Consider the following 19801-nt stretch of genomic DNA (forward strand, 5'->3'; position numbering starts at 1 on the left):
ATGTCTTTGTCAGTGGGCAAACGTACAAAATCAGCAGGGGATCAAATACTTTTTTCCCTCACTGTATATGCTGAGAGAGAGAGAGAGAGAGAGAGAGAGAGAGTTCTCATTTAGCATGATCATTTAGCCAAAACAATAGAGCTGTAGCACGCTCCGCTCTGTCTGCCAGCCCCTCAGCGCATGGCGGTCTCAGTGTGAGTGCCAGTTCCCTCTCTGCTGCCACAGAGGACAACAGGCCCAGGTCCTGGCAGCACCAAGCAGAGACACAGCTATTGACAGGTGCATCTTTTGTACAGGGGAATAATACCAGGCAGCGCTACCCCAGTCTGTGCTATTCATGGCCTACCTGCACATGGGGGAAAGCGAGGGCCACCTTAGAATGGAAGGGAATTAGCAAAACAAAAGGCATGCCGTGGCTAACCTCCCCATCCACAGAAGGAGATAAAGGAGGATAGGGTGGAGGGCTCAGATAGAACGTCTAAATAAGGTCATTTTTGTGGAGGGGAATACTTAAAGGACAGGTGGTTCAGCCACAATGCAAACAGAGAGAAGGAGACAGAAAGGGAGATTAGTTGTTTTTGTTGTCACAATTTTGACTCAATCTTTGACTCAATCTAAGAGGGAACACGTGGTGGTGGGCAGGAAAGGTTTTGGGGGGGTTAATGTGTGTATTTGTGTGGGTTTGGGAGGGCAACTGTTACACTGAGCGGTGAAGGGCACTGTTCAGTGTTATAGCATGTAGGTTAGCATTCTGTGTTGTTTGGTGTTGATGAGGCTTGTTCATTCTCTCCGATCAGATAAACTGATCAGTCTGGAGGATAGGGTTTTTTGCAGACAGCTAAAATGTGACTTTATGGTCCCTAAAGATCTCTGAATGTCTTTAAGGTCTTCTGAGGAGACCTTGGCTAATGAGCATTTGCACTGGCATTTGTCAAATCAAATCACATTTGTTTTGTCACGTGCTTCGTAAACAACAGGTGTGGACTAACAGTGAAATGCTTACTCACGGCCTTTCCCAACAATGCAGAGGGAAAGAAAATAGAGAAATAATTGAAAAGTAAAACACATAATAATAATAAAAGTAATAATAGATACACAATGAGTAACGATAACTTGGCTATATACAAGGGGTACCAGTACCGAGTCGATGTGCACGGGTACGAGGTAACTGAGGTAGACTTTTTCCACGTTTTGTTACGTTACAGCCTTATTCTAAAATGGATTAAATAAATACAAATCCTCATCAATCTACACACAATACCCCATCATGACAAAGCGAAAACAGGTTTTTAAAAACTTTTGCAAATGTATTAAAATAAAAAACAGAAATACCTTATTTACATAAGTATTCATACCCTTTGCTATGAGACTCGAAATTGAGCTCAGGTGCATCCTGTTTCCATTTATCATCCTTCAGATGTTCCTACAACTCCACCTGTGGTAAATTCAATTGATTGGACATGATTTGGAAAGGCACACACCTGTCTATATAAGGTCCCACAGTTGACAGTGCATGTCAGAGCAAAAACCAAGCCATGAGGTCGAAAGAATTGTCCATAGAGCTCTGAGACAGGATTGTGTCGAGGCACAGATCTGGGGAAGAGTACCAAAACATTTCTGCAGCATTAAAGGTCCCCAAGAACACAGTGGCCTCCATCATTCTTAAATGGAAGAAGTTTGGAACCACAAGACTCTTCGTAGAGCTGGCAGCCCGGCCAAACTGAGCAATCGGGGGAGAAGGGCCTTGGTCAGGGAGGTGACCAAGAACTCGATGGTCACTCTGTCAGAGCTCCATCTCTGCAGCACTCCACCAATCAGGCCTTTATGGTAGAGTAGCCAGACAGAAGCCACTCCTCAGTAAAAGGCACATGACAGCCCGCTTGGAGTTTGCCAAAAGGCACCTAAAGGACTCTCAGACCATGAGAAACAAGATTCTCTGGTCTGCTGAAACCAAGATTGAACTCTTTGGCCTGAATGCCAAGTGTCACATTTGGAGGAAACCTGGCACCATCCCTACGGTGAAGTATGGTGGTGGCAGCATCATGCTGTGGGGATGTTTTTCAGCAGCAGGGACTGGGAGACTAGTCAGGATCGAGGGAAAGATGAACGGAGCAAAGTACAGAGAGATCCTTGATGAAAACCTGCTTAAGAGTGCTCAGGACCTCAGACTGGGGCGAAGGTTCACCTTCCAATAGGACAACGACCCTAAGCACACAGCCATGACAATGCAGGAGTGGCTTCAGGAAAAGTCTCTGAATGTCCTTGAGTGGCCCAGCCAGAGCACAGACTTGAACCCGATCGAACATCTCTGGAGAGACCTGAAAATAGCTGTGCAGAGGCGCTCCCCATCCAACCTGACAGAGCTTGAGAGGATCTGCAGAGTAGAATGGGAGAAGCTCCCCAAATACAGATGTGCCAAGCTTGTAGAGTCATATCCAAGAAGACTCAAGGCTGTAATCGCTGCCAAAGGTGCTTCAACAAAGTACTGAGTAAAGGGTCTGAATGCTAATGTAAATGTGATATTTCAGTTTTTCTTTTTATAAATGTGCTAAAATGTCTAAAAACCTGTTTTTGCTTTGTCATTATGGGGTATTGTGTGTAGATTAATGAAGAAAAAAAACGATTTAATCAATTTTAGAATAAGGCTGTAACGTAACAAAATGTGGAAAAAGTCAAGGGGTCTGAATACTTTCCGATTGCACTGTAACTAGGAATAAAGTGACAGATAGTAAACAGTAGCACTAGCGTATGTTATGAGTTAAAAAAATAAGTGCAAAAAGAGTCAATGCAGATAGTCCGGATAGCTGATTGGTTAACTATTTAACTAACCATTTATCAGTCTTATGGTTTAGGAGTAGAAGCTGTTCAGGATCCTGTTGGTTCCAGACTTGGTGCGTCAGACCCGCCTAAGCCTGTATTAGTGCCTGTGAGATGAGGTACATATCCTTTACATGTGGACTGTGAAGTCACCACCACATACAGTACATGAGAACAGGCTGCAATAACACTGATAGTCTGGCTCACAGGAAAAGGGCGTATCTAGCTGGGGAGAGAGGAAGAAACTAGGCTGATAAATGTTCAACATGCCCCTCTATTCCACCGATGAGTTACACTGTTCTCACCCTGGTTCATATCATCAGGCCAATGGGCATGCTCGATAACATTCATTTTTTTTGTACAATTTTATTTAGTTTTTTTTAGACAATAGACATTGACAAAAGACAATAGACACGATCAATAAGATTCTGCAGTGTCACTTCTGACCCCTTCTTCCTGGTTCTCAGTGGCAGGTATTTAGACTGGCAGATCCAGCAGGTCAACTCCCCTCAACACCATTTCCCCAACACAGAGAAGTGATTTCTATTATAGGCTACCAAATAACAGTGCTCCTTCTTCTCCTAATACAAACTCAGTCACAGCCCAAATTCCATAAAAGCCTTTTGCTTCAAGAAATGCCAGCATTGAGACTTCTATCAACTTTCTAACACCAGATGTTCACAGTCATATTGCCTGTAGAAATGGGTCACATACCATCTCAGCTCTCTCAGGGTATAGTAAGCACCATTATTCAGCAGGAGACCTCCAAATCTTTTCCAGACTGTCTGATGTAAAAAGCAATGTTATGAATAAAAGTGATCTTATAAAACATGGAATGCAGCAGCCATGAAAAGTGTGGGTGTGTGTGAGTGCGTTTGTGTGTGTGTGTTCATGTGCTTGCTTGCATGTGTGTTGAGCTAAAGGGTACAGGGAGATAGTTTGGAGATTCAGTGATTTACCACATGGCTCCTCAGTGGTCACAGAGAGGGAAGCTTTAGATATTGATGGGCTTAATTCTTTGTCTTTTATCTTTCCTTCTATGGCCTCCCAAGTGGAGGACTGCTGATTTACATTGGTTGTATAGCCAGGCATACGTACAGTACTCTATCCATTGTATGTCCATTGTGTCTGCTAAAGCTTGGCAGCTGCCTCTTCCTCATATTGTCAGCTCTTTTCCTTTCTCACACAGATGGCTTTTAAAGCACCTGCATACAGTATAAAAAGCCATGCTCTGTCTGAGTCTGTGTCTTTGGCTGAGACTTTGGGTTAAAAGCAGTCCATGACTAGACTTCTCTCTCGCTGGTGCCCAGCCCTTGTTTTGAATAGCTGGTCTGCAGTCAAGTCTCCCAGGAGCGAGCATTGCACCACACCCCAGCCTAGAGTGGAAACTGGCTCCACTCAGAGAGGGCCTGGAAAAAGAGGGAGAGGGGCTCTGACGTGCCATACTTTTTGTGGTGTCTGTTGAGTTTGCATGGCTGACTGTGTCCCTGACCTGGTGTGCTCATCTGGACTCTGGTCGTCCTTCCCAGTCTGTCTGCCTGGCTGCCCCCTCTCCTATCATCTCTTCTCCTTTCCTCTCTTCTCCTTTCGTACCCTGTCCTCCCCTCTCGTCTCCTCTTCTGCCCTTGAGCAAGGCAGTTAACCCCCACAGCAACTGCTCCCCGGCGCCAATGACGTGGATGTCGATTAAGGCAGCCCCCTGCAACTCTCCGATTCAGAGGGGTTTGGGTTAAATGTGGAAGACACATTTCAGTTGAATGCATTCAGTTGTGCAACTGACTAGTACTCTCCTCTCCTCTCCTCTCCTCTCCTCTCCTCTCCTCTCCTCTCCTCTCCTCTCCTCTCCTCTCCTCTCCTCTCCTCTCCTCTCCTCTCCTCTCCTCTCCTCTCCTCTCCTCTCCTCTCCTCTCCTCACTTCTCCTCACCTCTCCTCTCCTCACTTCTCCTCACCTCTCCTCTCCTGTCCTCTGCTGAATGGTGCCTCACTTACGTCTCATGTCCACCCATGCCCCTCTGGTCTGACTCGGACCCTAATCGAATCAGGAATAGGAACTTCCCCACTGTCTATAGTGGTGAACCCTTAATATGAGGATATTGCAGGGATGTGACCCTCTCTCATGTCAAAAGGCTACATAGTGGAGCTGAGCGTAGTCTATCCAACCACGTCCTCTGCTCCAAATCAGACAGTAGCGGGATACAACGCTATTGTTTTCTTTTCAAATTCCAACGTTGTGTTTCGTCTGCCTGGGTATCTTGGGTTTTCTCTCTCTCTCTCTCTCTCTCTCTCTCTCTCTCTCTCTCTCTCTCTCTCTCTCTCTCTCTCTCTCTCTCTCTCTCTCTCTCTCTCTCTCTCTCTCTCTCTCTCTCTCTCTCTCTCTCTCTCTCTCTCTCTCTCTCTCTCTCTCTCTCTCCCCCCCTTCTGTTTGTGACCCTTCTCTTGGAAGGAGGTAGCCCCTGTGTGTTTTTTCGCAGAGGAGGGGGGACGGGAGAGGGGAAAAAAGAGGCAGTAAAACAAAGAGAGGTTGTCTGCAGGCGAGGCAGGCAGGAAACGCAACTCTCCTAGGACTCTCCCCCAGTCGTTGCTCCTAGACTACCACCAGCCCACTGCAGATTGGACCTGACAGCCTCTACTGAGCCCCGGCCGCCCAACTGTTATTCCTAGCTCGCTCGCTCTCTGTCTCTCTCTCTCTCACTCGCTGTCTCTCTCTCACTCTCTTCTATCTCAATTCAATTCAATTCATTATCCCTCTCTCTCTCTCTCTCTCTCTCTCTCTCTCTCTCTCTCTCTCTCTCTCTCTCTCTCTCTCTCTCTCTCTCTCTCTCTCTCTCTGTCTTCTCCCTCCCCCTCTCTCTCTACCACTCCACCCAGCTCCCTTCATCCTACCCACCCCAGGTCCATCCGACAGAGAGAGAAAAGAGAGGCCCACTCTTTGTTTAGTTCTTCCAGGTTCGGGCCCATTGAGCCAACTCTGGGGTTCAGAGTTTAAAATGCAAGTTTCTGCTGAAGGACGGTTTTATAAAGCACAAACACACATGAGCAAAAGGAAATAAGTTACAATTGTAATTGTAGATGTATAATTAATGTTAGACAATAAAACACTTTCTAGTGACATTGCTTCCTACAAAGCCAGGGTGTTTTTTTCTGTTACAGCTTTGAGTCATGTTTGTGGTTTGAGAAGTACTCAACACTAAAGTGGACATGCGTTTTGATTTATTCAATGTTGGTTGAAGTAAACCAGTGGAAGGTCTGCATTTCCAAATGTTTGTTTTATAAGAAATGGCATGTTTCTGACCACAAGAGGGCAGTGTTGGATAATGTTTAGAGAAGCCATGACCTGGATCTCAACCAGTTGTAGATGCTGAGGTTACTGATGAGTCAGAAGGAGCCACATTATGTGGTGTTGGAAGGTTAGTTGTGTCAAGACCTCCTGTAATAGAAGGGTGTCTGTATCACCACAGTGAAGCATGTTAAGTTCTAGCTGTCCCATTGGCTGTATATGTAGCGTGACACACAGACACACACACACACACACACTACGATTTAGAGCCTTACGTCTTCACGTTAGACACCTGCTGTGTCTCTTAATTGCATGTTGAGCTCAGCAGGGGCTTATATGAGCACCACTTATGTGACCAAACATAAAAACAGTGGTGACATCATGAGAATTGACACATTAAAAGGATTAATATAGTCATTATAACATGATGGAAGACTAGTACGACATTACATCAGCTATATGTAATATTAGTAGGACATTACATCAGCTATATGTAATATTAGTAGGACATTACATCAGCTATATGTAATATTAGTAGGACATTACATCAGCTATATGTAATATTAGTAGGACATTACATCAGCTATATGTAATATTAGTAGGACATTACATCAGCAAATGTAATATTAGTAGGACATTACATCAGCTATATGTAATATTAGTAGGACATTACATCAGCTATATGTAAGACTAGTGGGATATTATATCGGTTAGATGTTATATTAGCAGGACATTATATTGGTTAGATGTAAAACTAGTGGGACATTATATTGGTTAGATGTAAAACTAGTAGGACATTATATCGGTGAGATGTTATATTAGTAGGACATTACATCGGCTATATGTTATATTAGTAGGACATTACATCGGCTATATGTAAGACTAGTGGGATATTATATCTGTTAGATATGTGTCTTCCTTCACTGGCTGTTATATCTCCTCCTGTCTGGTGACTCTCTGCATGTGGTACAGTCTTAGCTGGTAACAAAGCTAACTGTCAGGGGTGCTATAGTCGTTGCCAGCCAAATGAAGGTGAAATTGCACGTACTTTCAATTTAGATGGGAATGTGCAGTACTGCTTTTGATGCCTTGATGGCGAAAATATACATCCTGTTTTATCTGCACTTCAAGGAGATTGATTACAACTGGTAGCAATCCAGGTGCCCAGACCGCATTCAATCAGTTGGGAACCTCGCAAACGTGAAACTGTCATTTTATCGAAGACATCTTGTTGGTTCCTCTAGTTTTGAGACATAGTTGTATGCCAGATAAACCCACATCACCTGGGCCAGATATCCTGCTGCACAGGGTTTCTTGGACAGGGCTTGGATAGGCAGGCAAACCTTTTTATAGCCGGCTCTTGGCATCACTCCTCTGCCTTATTTCCTTGACAATCTTGTTGCTTGTATAAAGCCAAGTTGTGTTCCTGAGATGGGTTCACTTGCAGGTGGGGAAGTAGAGAGTACAGCCAAGAACATACACAGCCACATATCGAAAAGAGCCACTACCCCTTTTTAATTCAGGACTAGTGTATATTATGAGATGAAGTAGAGGGTTCATGTTCTCAAGCTAGAATCAGTTTATTTCCCACTCGTGTATAGGCTGCTTGGTTGTTTAGCAACAAAACCAATGTGTGCGCAACCATGGGGCAAAATAGATTGGGTTAGCCTAGATTGTTGACAACATGTCAACTATATTTAGTCTCCAAAGTTTATTGAAAACATAAATACATTTGTACAATGAGCACTCGTTGTCTCTCAAAAAACATTGTTACAGTTAGTTTTAGCCATATTAGCATAGACATGACATGTCAAAACACCTCAAAGCAAGACATGGTATCAATTACAAGATACAACATTTGTTCTGGTATTGCCCACAGGTAGCCTGTTTCTGGTCTCAGGTTCAGGAATGGCTGAAAAAGCATAACTTTAATCTAAAATAGCATTGTTGGGAGATCTGGAGAGACCTGGTCAGTCAATTACTAATATACTAATACTCTTAGTAAAATTATTTATCTTCAACTCGCAATCTGTGGATTCTATTTGATTAGATAGATTCAAATTGTATGTTAAACATCACAGCATAGTTGAAAGATATATGGCGCGTAGAAATCCGAAGAGGGTGGCCAGCAGAGATAGGTGGGATGGGCTGAGGGAAACTGAGGGTTGGGATGTGGAACTGGAGACAAGTGGGAGTGGAGTTGCTGGACGGGGGATAGAATGACGGTCAAAAATAAAGTCAAAATAAAGTATGTTTGAATGAAACTTAGGGGGAACACTGTTACATCCAATGCCTGTTTTCCTGAGGCTGATGCCGTACATGTGCTTGTATGAGTGTACACATGCATATACACACACTCGCATTCAAACGCACACGTGCACACGCACGGACACACATATACACACATGTAAATAGTGCCACACATGCACTCAAACGCATACAGATGGCCTTGCTGCTGTGGGTCGCTCTGGATGGGAGTCTGTTAGATGACTGAATGTAATGTAAATGTTGAGTGGCTTCACTGCAGGTAGATTGTATGTTTTAATATATATATATATATATATTTTTTTTTTTAAACAAGATACATCAAGTTAAAACGAGCCACCTACGATACCCCACACAGCACCTTCATGTAATTGTTGCTAGCTATCTGACCATTCAGAGTCTTAACACCACACGGCCTTCTGCCTCATCGATGCGTGTGTGCATCAATTTCGTGACGATGTCAGTCAACCGTCTATAGGAAAAATAAATGCAATACTCCAATATTAAATGTTAGGAAGTGCAGTAGAGTGTTTAATGTTGACAAATCTCTCTTTCTCTCTCTCTCTCTACTTCTCAGACCCCTCATATGATGCTGTACGACGGACTGGATGGTCGAACAACATGCACAGTGGGAAAGGTAAGCATGCTTTTTGCTTTACTGAGTCGGAGAAAGACTTGTAGCCAAACCACACAAGGAATTAGGATATGGTCCTACCCATCACGCATCATCACATACATTCTTCCCTAGCTCATAGTGATACGTGTGAGAGCCCACACTCAACCTAAGCACGCAAGGCAGACCACCAATGATTAAATCCTCAGTCGTCAACCCTGAAATCTGTGAACTTTAAGCACTTACCCTAGCCACCAGTTATTGGGCTGTTTTCTTTGGAATGGGGCTGAAGTGCCATTAAGATGTGTACCGTGATTTATCCATGACCGCCCAACTGGCTTTCCTCCCTCCTGTTTCTTTCCTTCTTTCCCTTCCTAACTTCTCCCTCTTCAGGCTCACCTGTGGTCACACAGAACGTGTCCAAATCCACTGAACAGCCCAGACCTCAGCCAGGTAATGTATTTCACCCTGCTCATTCCTTCCATCATGTGTGTGCATTCCACCTAAGACAGCCACGGTGGGTTACACCCATCTGGATGAGTATCAGCCTAATGTATAGTGATAGTTACAGACTAACAGACCCCTCTCTCTCTCTCTCCACAGATCCTTACCAGATCCTGGGGCCCACCAGCAGTCGACTGGCCAACCCAGGTAGGTTCAGGAGGATGTATGAGACCAATCATATATCAGATGTAAACTACATTCTCAACCTACATTGCTTCATTATGGCCCTGGTAGATTTCTCTGTAAAATAGTCACAGAATTTTTTTATCTGCTGAGAATTGTGCACATTGGCATTCTACTTTACTGCAGTATTCAGTAAGTACATAATGAGTTATGGGTCTTTGATCAATGGACTGTTAGTTGTTCAGGGATAGAACAGCTGTTGATTTTACCTGTGTGTGTGTGTCTGTGTGTGTGTGTGTGTGTCTGTGTGTGTGTGTGTGTGTGTGTGTGTGTGTGTGTGTGTCTGTGTGTGTGTGTGTGTGTGTGTGTGTGTGTGTGTGTTTCCTGGTCAGGTTCAGGACAGATCCAGCTGTGGCAGTTCCTGCTGGAGCTCCTGTCAGACAGCGCCAATGCCGGCTGCATCACTTGGGAGGGCACCAACGGAGAGTTCAAGATGACGGACCCGGACGAGGTGGCGCGTCGCTGGGGCGAGAGGAAGAGCAAGCCCAACATGAACTACGACAAGCTGAGCCGCGCCCTGCGCTACTACTATGACAAGAACATCATGACCAAGGTGCACGGCAAGCGCTACGCCTACAAGTTTGACTTCCACGGTATCGCCCAGGCCCTGCAGCCCCACCCCACCGAGTCCTCCATGTACAAGTACCCCTCGGACCTGGCATACGTGCCCTCCTACCATGCCCACCAGCAGAAGGTCAACTTCGTGTCCCCACACCCTCCCTCCATGCCCGTCACCTCTTCTAACTTCTTTGGACCCACCGCTCCGTACTGGAGCTCCCCTACAGGGGGCATCTACCCCAACCACAGCGTCCCCCGCCACCCCAACTCCCACGTGCCCTCCCACCTGGGCAGTTACTACTAAACCCCACTGCACCGTGACGTCTTCCCCCAACCTTCCCTCCTCTTCCTCCAACCAAACCCACCAGCGCTGACCTGAAACCACAATGAAACCAAACCAACTAAGACCGAGAGAAAGGGGGATTCTCCGCCTCAACCCAAAGTCTGCTCTTAACTGGCAAAATGAAGGAAGCTAACTGAAGGAATCTTTGAAGGATAAAAAAAAAAACTGGATGCTGTGATCCAAATGGAGTACTACTTATTTACAAGACAAGAGTGTTTCCATGTTTGTTTTGTTTAGTGTTTTTGATGTGCGTAACAGTGCGTCTGTGTTTTTTCTGCCTTTCTGTCCCCTGTAAGCAGCACCCATGGGCCAGTTCAGAGCCCCCCAAAATCTGGACACGGTTACCCACACAGATGCAGCCTTATTGAGTGACCATAGAGGCTCTCATACCTAATTTGTTCCTGATCACAGACATGGACCCATTCTCTATGGGTCTCAATCTACATTTCCCTTATATGGTAAGCTCCTGCCTTGTTCCTCGTTCCAGTCCTGTATGAGGGTCTCAGATCAACATCATGTCCATCTGTCTCATGTTCTGTTAACAGTGTGTGGAGAGTCATCTGGAACTGTGGAGGTAGGGCTCCAAATAAAAGGACTTCTCAGCACTGAATGAAAATGAAATGTTGGCAACTGGAATACGCCATTGATTCACACTTAATTTATCCTCCAAACTGGAAGTAGGTGAGTTGGAGACCAGAATTGGAAGTGAAGCGCTGTAGCTATGTTTTCAGGGTGCCACACACCGGTTGGCTGTTGTTATAGGAACTATGCTGTTTGTCCTCTTCAGCCGTTGGTTCGTTCCATTCCCAGATGTTTTGTTGGACCAAGTCATTATTAATGTGAATGCCCTCTGGTCCATGGAACACATTCTCAATTTGACAATCACAGATGTTTCTAGAAGAGCTGCGTGTCTTATGGTGGTCTCTTCCTCTTCTGTCCAGGCCTTGGCAAGTGTCGACACAGAGTGACTTACCATAGCACTATGTCATGTCATGTCAACCCTCATCTAACTGTCTCTGTGCATTCATACAGCACTGCCATTTCAAAACGTGCATTTTCAGATGTTTAAAATGTATTGTATGAAAGAAACAAGTGTATTTAAACAGCTGAATCTGGACTTGTCTCAGTACTTCATGAAAATAAATGGTTTACTAAATAAAGAACAAAACCAGTAGAGTAAGAAAGGATGAAAACAGAGAAATCCTCAGATTCGCGAATGCTGTGCGTTCGTCAGACCTATTTTCTATTATTTTGTAAACATTGGTCAACTAGGCATTAAAGCAACTTACTGTATAAATTATGCGGAGTTATTTTCATATGTGACACAGTTTTAAAAAGTCAAGAGAATTAATACGAGTTGACCTCGGTCAAAAATGCAAACATTGTTAAGTCCGTTACTGATATGTAGTATGTTCAACATTTTTTTACGTTTTATATCTGTACATTTGGGCAGTTTTTTTTTTAGTTTTCTGAAATTCAATTTGTAATGACCTCAGTGCCTTGCAGTGAACACAATATTTGTTCTAGCTAGTTATTACCAAAAACCACAAATGCCTGCTTGAATCATAATCCTATACTTATAGTAAATCTGTTATTCTGTATATACCATGATTATGGTTGCTTTCAATTCTAAAATAGGCCAACAATACTTGCAATGTCTCATATCATTAAGCCAACCGCCCAGAAATTGCCAGCTTTTGTCTGTGCCTTTAAATTGGCCAGGTATATTATGCAAATGAGCACAGACACCCCTAATATTCACAGCAAGCATCTCTTGAAGCTCCATTGCTTTAGAGGTGTGAACTAAAGGGAATTTGTTAAATGTAGCATGAAGGTAATAATCTAAAATGTACCCTTTACATCCACCTCTCATTAACAGTAATGTTCAATGAAAGGGGAACTGTGCTACTTCGTATATGCAATGTATTTTGGATATTAAACATATAAATGTCATTTTGCAATTAACCATTTTATTATTATTGTAATTCCTGCCATGTATTAAGTACTAACTTTTGAAAAAGGGCTTTTTTATAGGAAAAAAATTGGACAAAATAAAAGTTTTTACTTCTGAACATATTTACTTCTGTTGGTCCATTGTCTGCCAGAAAGTAGGATACTGATCTTTAGCTACTAGGCAAAGTTACAACATCATGAAATCCATCATTTTCATATTTTTCCTTTTATCTGCATCACTATAAGAAATCGAGTTAATGTGTAGCCCTGTTTCAATCAATACTTAATCATCGTTACTAGCCATTTCAACTGGCCTATAATCCAATTTCATTCATTTTGATCATTTCAGTGTTATACAAAATTATTTGATGAGAAAATACATTTCCTCTGGAGAAGACATTGTAACAGGAAATACTTTATAGGTTTCTCTGATGTTTATTATATACTCTATAATGACACCACCCATCGACCCAAGTCCCAGTACCTGTGCTAACAATGTCAGATGACTACTGGGGATGATGGGGTGTTATGTAAGAGCCTCAGAAGGGTATGTTGTGATTTCTTCACAACTTGAGAGGTACATAGATGGGAGGAGAGCCCTTTGTCTTCTTGTTATTATAGATTATTCAGGTGTGTGTTTATTTACAGAAAGGTATTCAGTATACCGCCATTAGCCTACATACAATTGAGTCGTACAAAATAACAGAGCGTGCGGGTGTGCGCGCGTGCACGTGTGTGAGAGAGAGAGAGGAGAGAGAAACACTTTCCTATCCTATACTGTCATACTCATTTATCGATGTATCATGTCAGTCGGCCAAACAATGCAGGTCTCATCAGGCTATAAGTTTCCATATCAAATTTTTTATGTGATGTCCATTGAAAGCCTTGATTATCTGCATGGATTTTAAACGGTTGTGAAATAGCCTGGGCATGATAAAACATTTATTGTATCCCATTAAACAGAGGTCTCATCCATACCGTCCATCCCATACCACTTTTAATATCAACAATTGCAGTCCTGCACATCGCCAATGGGGAAAAGCGCTTCTCTGTCGCCACCGTGTGGCTGGTACTGTTCAATGCGATTGACGACCTCACTGTGTTAATCACCCTAGATCAGGGGTCTTCAACCTTTTCTTGCCCATATGTTAACAACGTTGTTTTTTTCACATGTCTTGTCTTATCATCACGTGAATGATAATGGCAGGGAGAAGTAATTAACATTTTAAAATTAATAAATTTGGTCGATAGTTTTTCATTATTTTGACCTCCCCACATTGTAATTGGAAGAGAACGTACAGTATAAGCTCTAACATAGCCTATTAGCAAGAAAAAAAAGGTAACTCCAAACACATTTTCGCTAAAAGCAGCTGTTTAGCTGCTTAAACAAAGGTTAGCCATGCGTTGGCAAAAATGTATGTCCAAGTCAAGAAAGCTTACCACCAGCCAGTGACACAAATTTTTTTTTTTTTTTTTTTTCACCTTTATTTAACCAGGTAAACCAGTTGAGAACAAGTTCTCATTTACAACTGCGACCTGGCCAAGATAAAGCAAAGCAGTGCGATAAAAACAACAACACAGAGTTACATATGGGGTAAAACAAAACAAAGTCAAAAATACAACAGAAATACATATATATACAGTGTGTGCAAATGTAGCAAGTTATGGAGGTAAGGCAATAAATAGGCTATAGTGCAAAATAATTACAATTAGTATTAACACTGGAATGATAGATGTGCAAGAGAAGATGTGCAAATAGAGATACTGGGGTACAAATGAGCAAAATAAATAACAATATAGGGATGAGGTAGTTGGGCGGGCTAATTTCAGATGGGCTGTGTACAGGTGCAGTGATCGGTAAGGTGCTCTGACAACTGATGCTTAAAGTTAGTGAGGGAGATAAGTGTCTCCAGCTTCAGAGATTTTTGCAATTTGTTCCAGTCATTGGCAGCAGAGAACTGAAAGGAATTGCGGCCAAAGGAGGTGTTGGCTTTGGGGATGACCAGTGAGATATACCTGCTGGAACGCAGACCACGGGTGGGTGTTGCTATGGTGACCAATGAGCTAAGATAAGGCGGGGATTTGCCTAGCAGTGATTTATAGATGGCCTGGAGCCAGTGGGTTTGGCGACGAATATGTAGTGAGGACCAGCCAACAAGAGCGTACAGGTCACATTGGTGGGTATTATATGGGGCTTTGGAGACAAAACAGATGGCACTGTGATAGACTACATCCAATTTGCTGAGTAGAGTGTTGGAGGCTATTTTGTAAATGACATCGCCGAAGTCAAGGATCGGTAGGATAGTCAGTTTTACGAGGGCATGTTTGGCAGCATGAGTGAAGGAGGCTTTGTTGCAAAATAGGAAACCGATTCTAGATTTAACTTTGGATTGGAGATTCTTAATGTGAGTCTGGAAGGAGAGTTTACAGTCTAACCAGACACCTAGATATTTGTAGTTGTCCACATATTCTAGGTCAGACCCGTCGAGAGTAGTGTTTCTAGTCGGGTGGGCGGGTGCAAGCAGCGTTCGGTTGAAGAGCATGCATTTAGTTTTACTAGTGTTTAAGAGCAGTTGGAGGCTACTGAAGGAGTGTTGTATGGCATTGAAGCTCGTTTGGAGGTTTGTTAACACAGTGTCCAATGAAGGGCCAGATGTATACAAAATGGTGTCGTCTGCGTAGAGGTGGATCTGAGAGTCACCAGCAGCAAGAGCGACGTCATTGATATACACAGAGAAAAGTGTCGGCCCAAGAATTGAACCCTGTGGCACCCCCATAGAGACTGCCATAGGTCCAGACAACAGGCCCTCCGATTTGACACATTGAACTCTATCTGAGAAGTAGTTGGTGAACCAGGCGAGGCAGTCATTTGAGAAACCAAGGCTATTTAGTCTGCCAATAAGAATGCGGTGGTTGACAGAGTCGAAAGCCTTGGCCAGGTCAATGAAAACGGCTGCACAGTACTGTCTATTATCGATCGCGGTTATAATATCGTTTAGGACCTTGAGCGTGGCTGAAGTGCACCCATGACCAGCTCGGAAACCGGATTGCATAGCGGAGAAGGTACGGTGGGATTCGAAATGGTCGGTGATCTGTTTGTTGACTTGGCTTTCAAAAACTTTTGAAAGGCAGGGCAGGATGGATATGGGTCTGTAACAGTTTGGATCTAGAGTGTCACCCCCTTTGAAGAGGGGGATGACCGCGGCAGCTTTCCAATCTCTGGGGATCTCAGACGTTACGAAAGAGAGGTTGAACAGGCTAGTAATAGGGGTTGCGACAATTTCGGCGGCTAGTTTTAGAAAGAAAGGGTCCAGATTGTCTAGCCCAGAAGATTTGTAGGGGTCCAGATTTTGCAGCTCTTTCAGAACATCAGCTGTCTGGATTTGTGTGAAGGAGAAGCGGGGGGGGCATGGGCAAGTTGCAGCGGAGGGTGCAGAGCTGGTGGCCAGGGTAGTGGTAGCCAGGTGGAAAGCATGGCCAGCCGTAGCAAAATGCTTGTTGAAATTCTCGATTATTGTAGATTTATCGGTGGTGATAGTGTTTCCTAGCCTCAGTGCAGTGGGCAGCTGGGAGGAAGTGCTCTTATTTTCCATGGACTTTACAGTGTCCCAAAACTTTTTGGAGTTAGTGCTACAGGAAGCAAATTTCTGTTTGAAAAAATTTGCCTTTGCTTTCCTAACTGCTTGTGTATATTGGTTCCTAACTTCCCTGAAAAGTTGCATATCGCGGGGGCTATTTGATGCTAATGCAGTACGCCACAGGATGTTTTTGTGCTGGTCAAGGGCAGTCAAGTCTGAGGAGAACCAGGGGCTATATCTGTTCTTAGTTCTGTATTTTTTGAATGGGGCATGTTTATTTAAGATTGAGAGGAAATTACTTTTAAAGAACAACCAGGCATCCTCTACTGACGGAATGAGATCTATATCCATCCAGGATACCTGGGCCAGGTCAATTAGGAAGGCCTGCTCGCTGAAGTGTTTTTGGGAGCGTTTGACAGTGATGAGGGGTGGTCGTTTGACCGCGGACCCGTTACGGACGCAGGCAATAAGGCAGTGATCGCTGAGATCCTGGTTGAAGACAGCGGAGGTGTATTTAGAGGGTAAGTTAGTCAGGATGATATCTATGAGGGTACCCATGTTTACGGATTTAGGGTTGTACCTGGTATGTTCGTTGATAATTTGTGTGAGATTGAGGGCATCTAGTTTAGATTGTAGGATGGCCGGGGTGTTAAGCATATCCCAGTTTAGGTCACCAAGCAATTCGAACTCTGAGGATAGATGGGGGGCAATTAATTCACATATGGTGTCCAGGGCACAGCTGGGGCAGTTCTATCTAGATGGAAAATGTTATAGTTGGGGATGGAAATTTCAGAATTTTTGGTGGCCTTCCTAAGCCAGGATTCAGACACTGCTAGAACATCAGGGTTGGCGGAGTGTGCTAACGCAGTGAATAACTCAAACTTAGGAAGGAGGCTTCTGATATTTACGTGCAGAAAGACTTTTACGGTTACGGAAGTCAACAAATGATAGCTCCTGGGGAGTAGGAGTGATACTGGGGGCTGCAGGGCCTGGGTTAGCCTCTACATCACCAGAGGAACAGAGGAGGACTAGAATAAGGATACGACTAAAGGCTTTAAGAACTGGTCTTCTAGTGCGTTGGGTACATAGAATAAAGGGGGCAGTTCTCCGGGTGTTGTAGAAAAGATTCAGGGCATTATGTACAGAAAAGGATATGGAAGGATATGAGTACAGTTCAGGTAACCCTAAGCATTGGGTAACAATGAAAGAGATAGCGTCACTGGAGGCACCGATTGAGCCGGTCTCGGCGTGTATGGGGGGTGGAACAAAGGAACTATTTGAGGCAGTTTGAGAGGGACTAGGGGTTCTACAGTGAAATTGTATAATAAGAACTAACCCAAACAGCAATAGGCAAGGCATAATTGACATGGGAGATAGGCATAAAGCAGTCACAGGTGTTATTAGAGAGAGCTAAGACAACAACTGGAAATAGCGATAACGTTTGGGCTAAGGCTAAACAGAATAAACAGGACAGGGTACCGTGTAAAGGAACAGTCCAGCAGACATCAGCTGTGCAGCAATATGTGAGTCCGAGAGCAGTTCAAATTGGTGCTTCAGCACAGCTAGCAGGGAGCACAGTTGTAGTTTGCGTGTGCTAGCGGGCCGGGGCTGGCAGATGGATCTTCGTGGTCGTCGCAACGGGAAGCCTGTTGAAACCACATCAGACTATTTCGTCGGCAGACCAGTCGTGTTGGATCGGCGGGGCTCAGTGTCAACACTAGGAGGTCCCGTCCGGTTGACAGAGAGGTAGATAGCCGGGAGATGGGCCTGAGGCTAGCTCAAGGCTAACTGGTGCTTGCTATAGGGCAATGGTAATCAGCCAACAACAGGTTGCAGCTAGCTAGCTGGTTGCGATGATCCGGCGCTAGGGTCCAGTGATTCCGGCAGAAAGTCCAATAAGCTCTGGGTCAATAGCACGCTGGGTCGATAGCACGCTGTGCAGACTGGCTGACGAATTGTCCAGGCTAGAGCTAGAGCTGGCTGGTGGATAGTGTAGGCCACGGACAGTGGTGAAGACGCTAACGGTGACTAATAGTAAGTAGCCATTCAGTTGCAGCTACACTATTTTCAGCTTACGGTTCTTGATGAAAGTTATAAAGAAATAATTAAATCCTTTCCACGTTGGGTGAGGCGGGTTGCAGGAAAGTATATTTAGTTAAAGAATGAAAGTAAAAATTGAGAAATATATACAAAATAGACAAAAAAACAAGAAACGGGATATTTACACAGGGACAATGAATAAAAGCGACCGCACTGCTATGCCATCTTGGTACTCGCGGGTGGTTTTTCAAAGCCTACACTACCGTTCAAAAGTTTGGGGTCAGTTAGAAATTTCCAGTTAGAAACTTCCCGTTTTCGAAAAGCAATTGTTTTGTCCATTAACATAATATAAAATTGATCAGAAATACAGTGTAGACATTGTTAATGTTGTAAATGGCTATTGTAGCTGGAGACGGCTGATTTTTTATGGAATATCTACATAGGCGTACAGAGGCCCATTATCAGCAACCATCAGTCCTGTGTTCCAGTGGCACGTTGTGTTTAATCCAAGTTTATCATTTTAAAATGCTAATTGATCATTAGAAAACCATTTGGCAATTATGTTAGCACAGCTGAAAACTGTTGTGCTGATTAAAGAAGCAATAAAACTGCCCTTCTTGAGACTAGTTGAGCATCAGCAATTATGGGTTCGTTACAGACTCAAAATGGCCAGAACTTTCAACTGAAACTCGTCAGTCTATTCTTGTTCTGAGAAATGAAGGCTATTCCATGTGAGAAATTGCCAAAAACTGAAGATCTCGTACAACGCCGTGTACTACTCCCTTCACAGAACAGCGCAAACTGGCTCTAACCAGAATAGAAAGAGGAGTGTTAGGCAGAAGTGCACAACTGAGCACGAGGACAAATACATTAGAGTGTCTAGTTTGAGAAACAGATGCCTCACAGGTCCTCAACTGGCAGCTTCATTAAATAGTACCCGCAAAACACCAGTGTCAACGTCAACAGTGAAGAGGCGACTCCGGGATGCTGACCTTCTAGGCAGAGTTGCAAAGAAAAAGCCATATCTCAGACTGCCCATCTTAATCTTTTATTTTTATTGGCCAGTCTGAGATATGGCTTTTTCTTTGAAAGTGACCCCAAACTTTTGAACGGTAGTGTATGTCAGAGACTCCAGTGAGTGTAAGGAGCTCAATATTAGGAGTTGAGAAAAAAAGTTTATCATTAGAAAGAAGATGTTCCCCTCTTTTCTACTGTATGTCATTTCAAATGAGCTTATTCTGTTGTTGCTGGCAACATTCATATAAACACAAATAAATTCCCTTTTTTATATACAGTACCAGTCAAAAGTTTGGACACACCTACTCATTCCAGGGTTTTTCTTTATTTTTACTATTTTCTACATTGTAGAATAGTAGTGAAGACATCAAAACTATGAAATAACACATATGGAATCATGTAGTAACCAGAAATATATTTTATATTTGAGATTCTTCAAAGTAAACACCCTTTGCCTTGATGACAGCATTGCACACTCTTAGCATTCTCTCAACCAGCTTCATGAGGTAGCCACCTGGAATGCATTTCAATTAACAGGTGTGCCTTGTTAAAAGTTAATTTGTGGAATTTCTTTCCTTCTTAATGCGTTTGAGCCAATCAGTTGTGTTGTGACAAGGTATGGGTGGTATACAGAAGATATCCCTATTTGGTA

General features: G+C 43.6%; 1 protein-coding gene across 2 annotated transcripts in view; it reads left to right on the top strand.

Moving 5' to 3' along the window:
- LOC311105384 (Friend leukemia integration 1 transcription factor-like) overlaps window positions 1-12637 on the top strand; it is a 35251-nt gene extending 22614 nt beyond the window's left edge. For both annotated transcript variants that reach the window (XM_084147528.1, XM_084147529.1), the window contains 4 exons: window positions 8938-8997; window positions 9367-9426; window positions 9577-9624; window positions 9993-12637. In XM_084147528.1, coding sequence (XP_084003654.1) covers window positions 8938-8997; window positions 9367-9426; window positions 9577-9624; window positions 9993-10522 — 698 coding nt within the window. In that variant the 3' untranslated portion in view covers window positions 10523-12637. The remainder of the gene's footprint in view (window positions 1-8937; window positions 8998-9366; window positions 9427-9576; window positions 9625-9992) is intronic.
- Window positions 12638-19801: the final 7164 nt, after the last annotated feature.

The sequence above is a fragment of the Coregonus lavaretus genome (assembly GCF_964263955.1).
Source record: "Coregonus lavaretus genome assembly, chromosome: 30".
NCBI lineage: Eukaryota > Metazoa > Chordata > Actinopteri > Salmoniformes > Salmonidae > Coregonus > Coregonus lavaretus.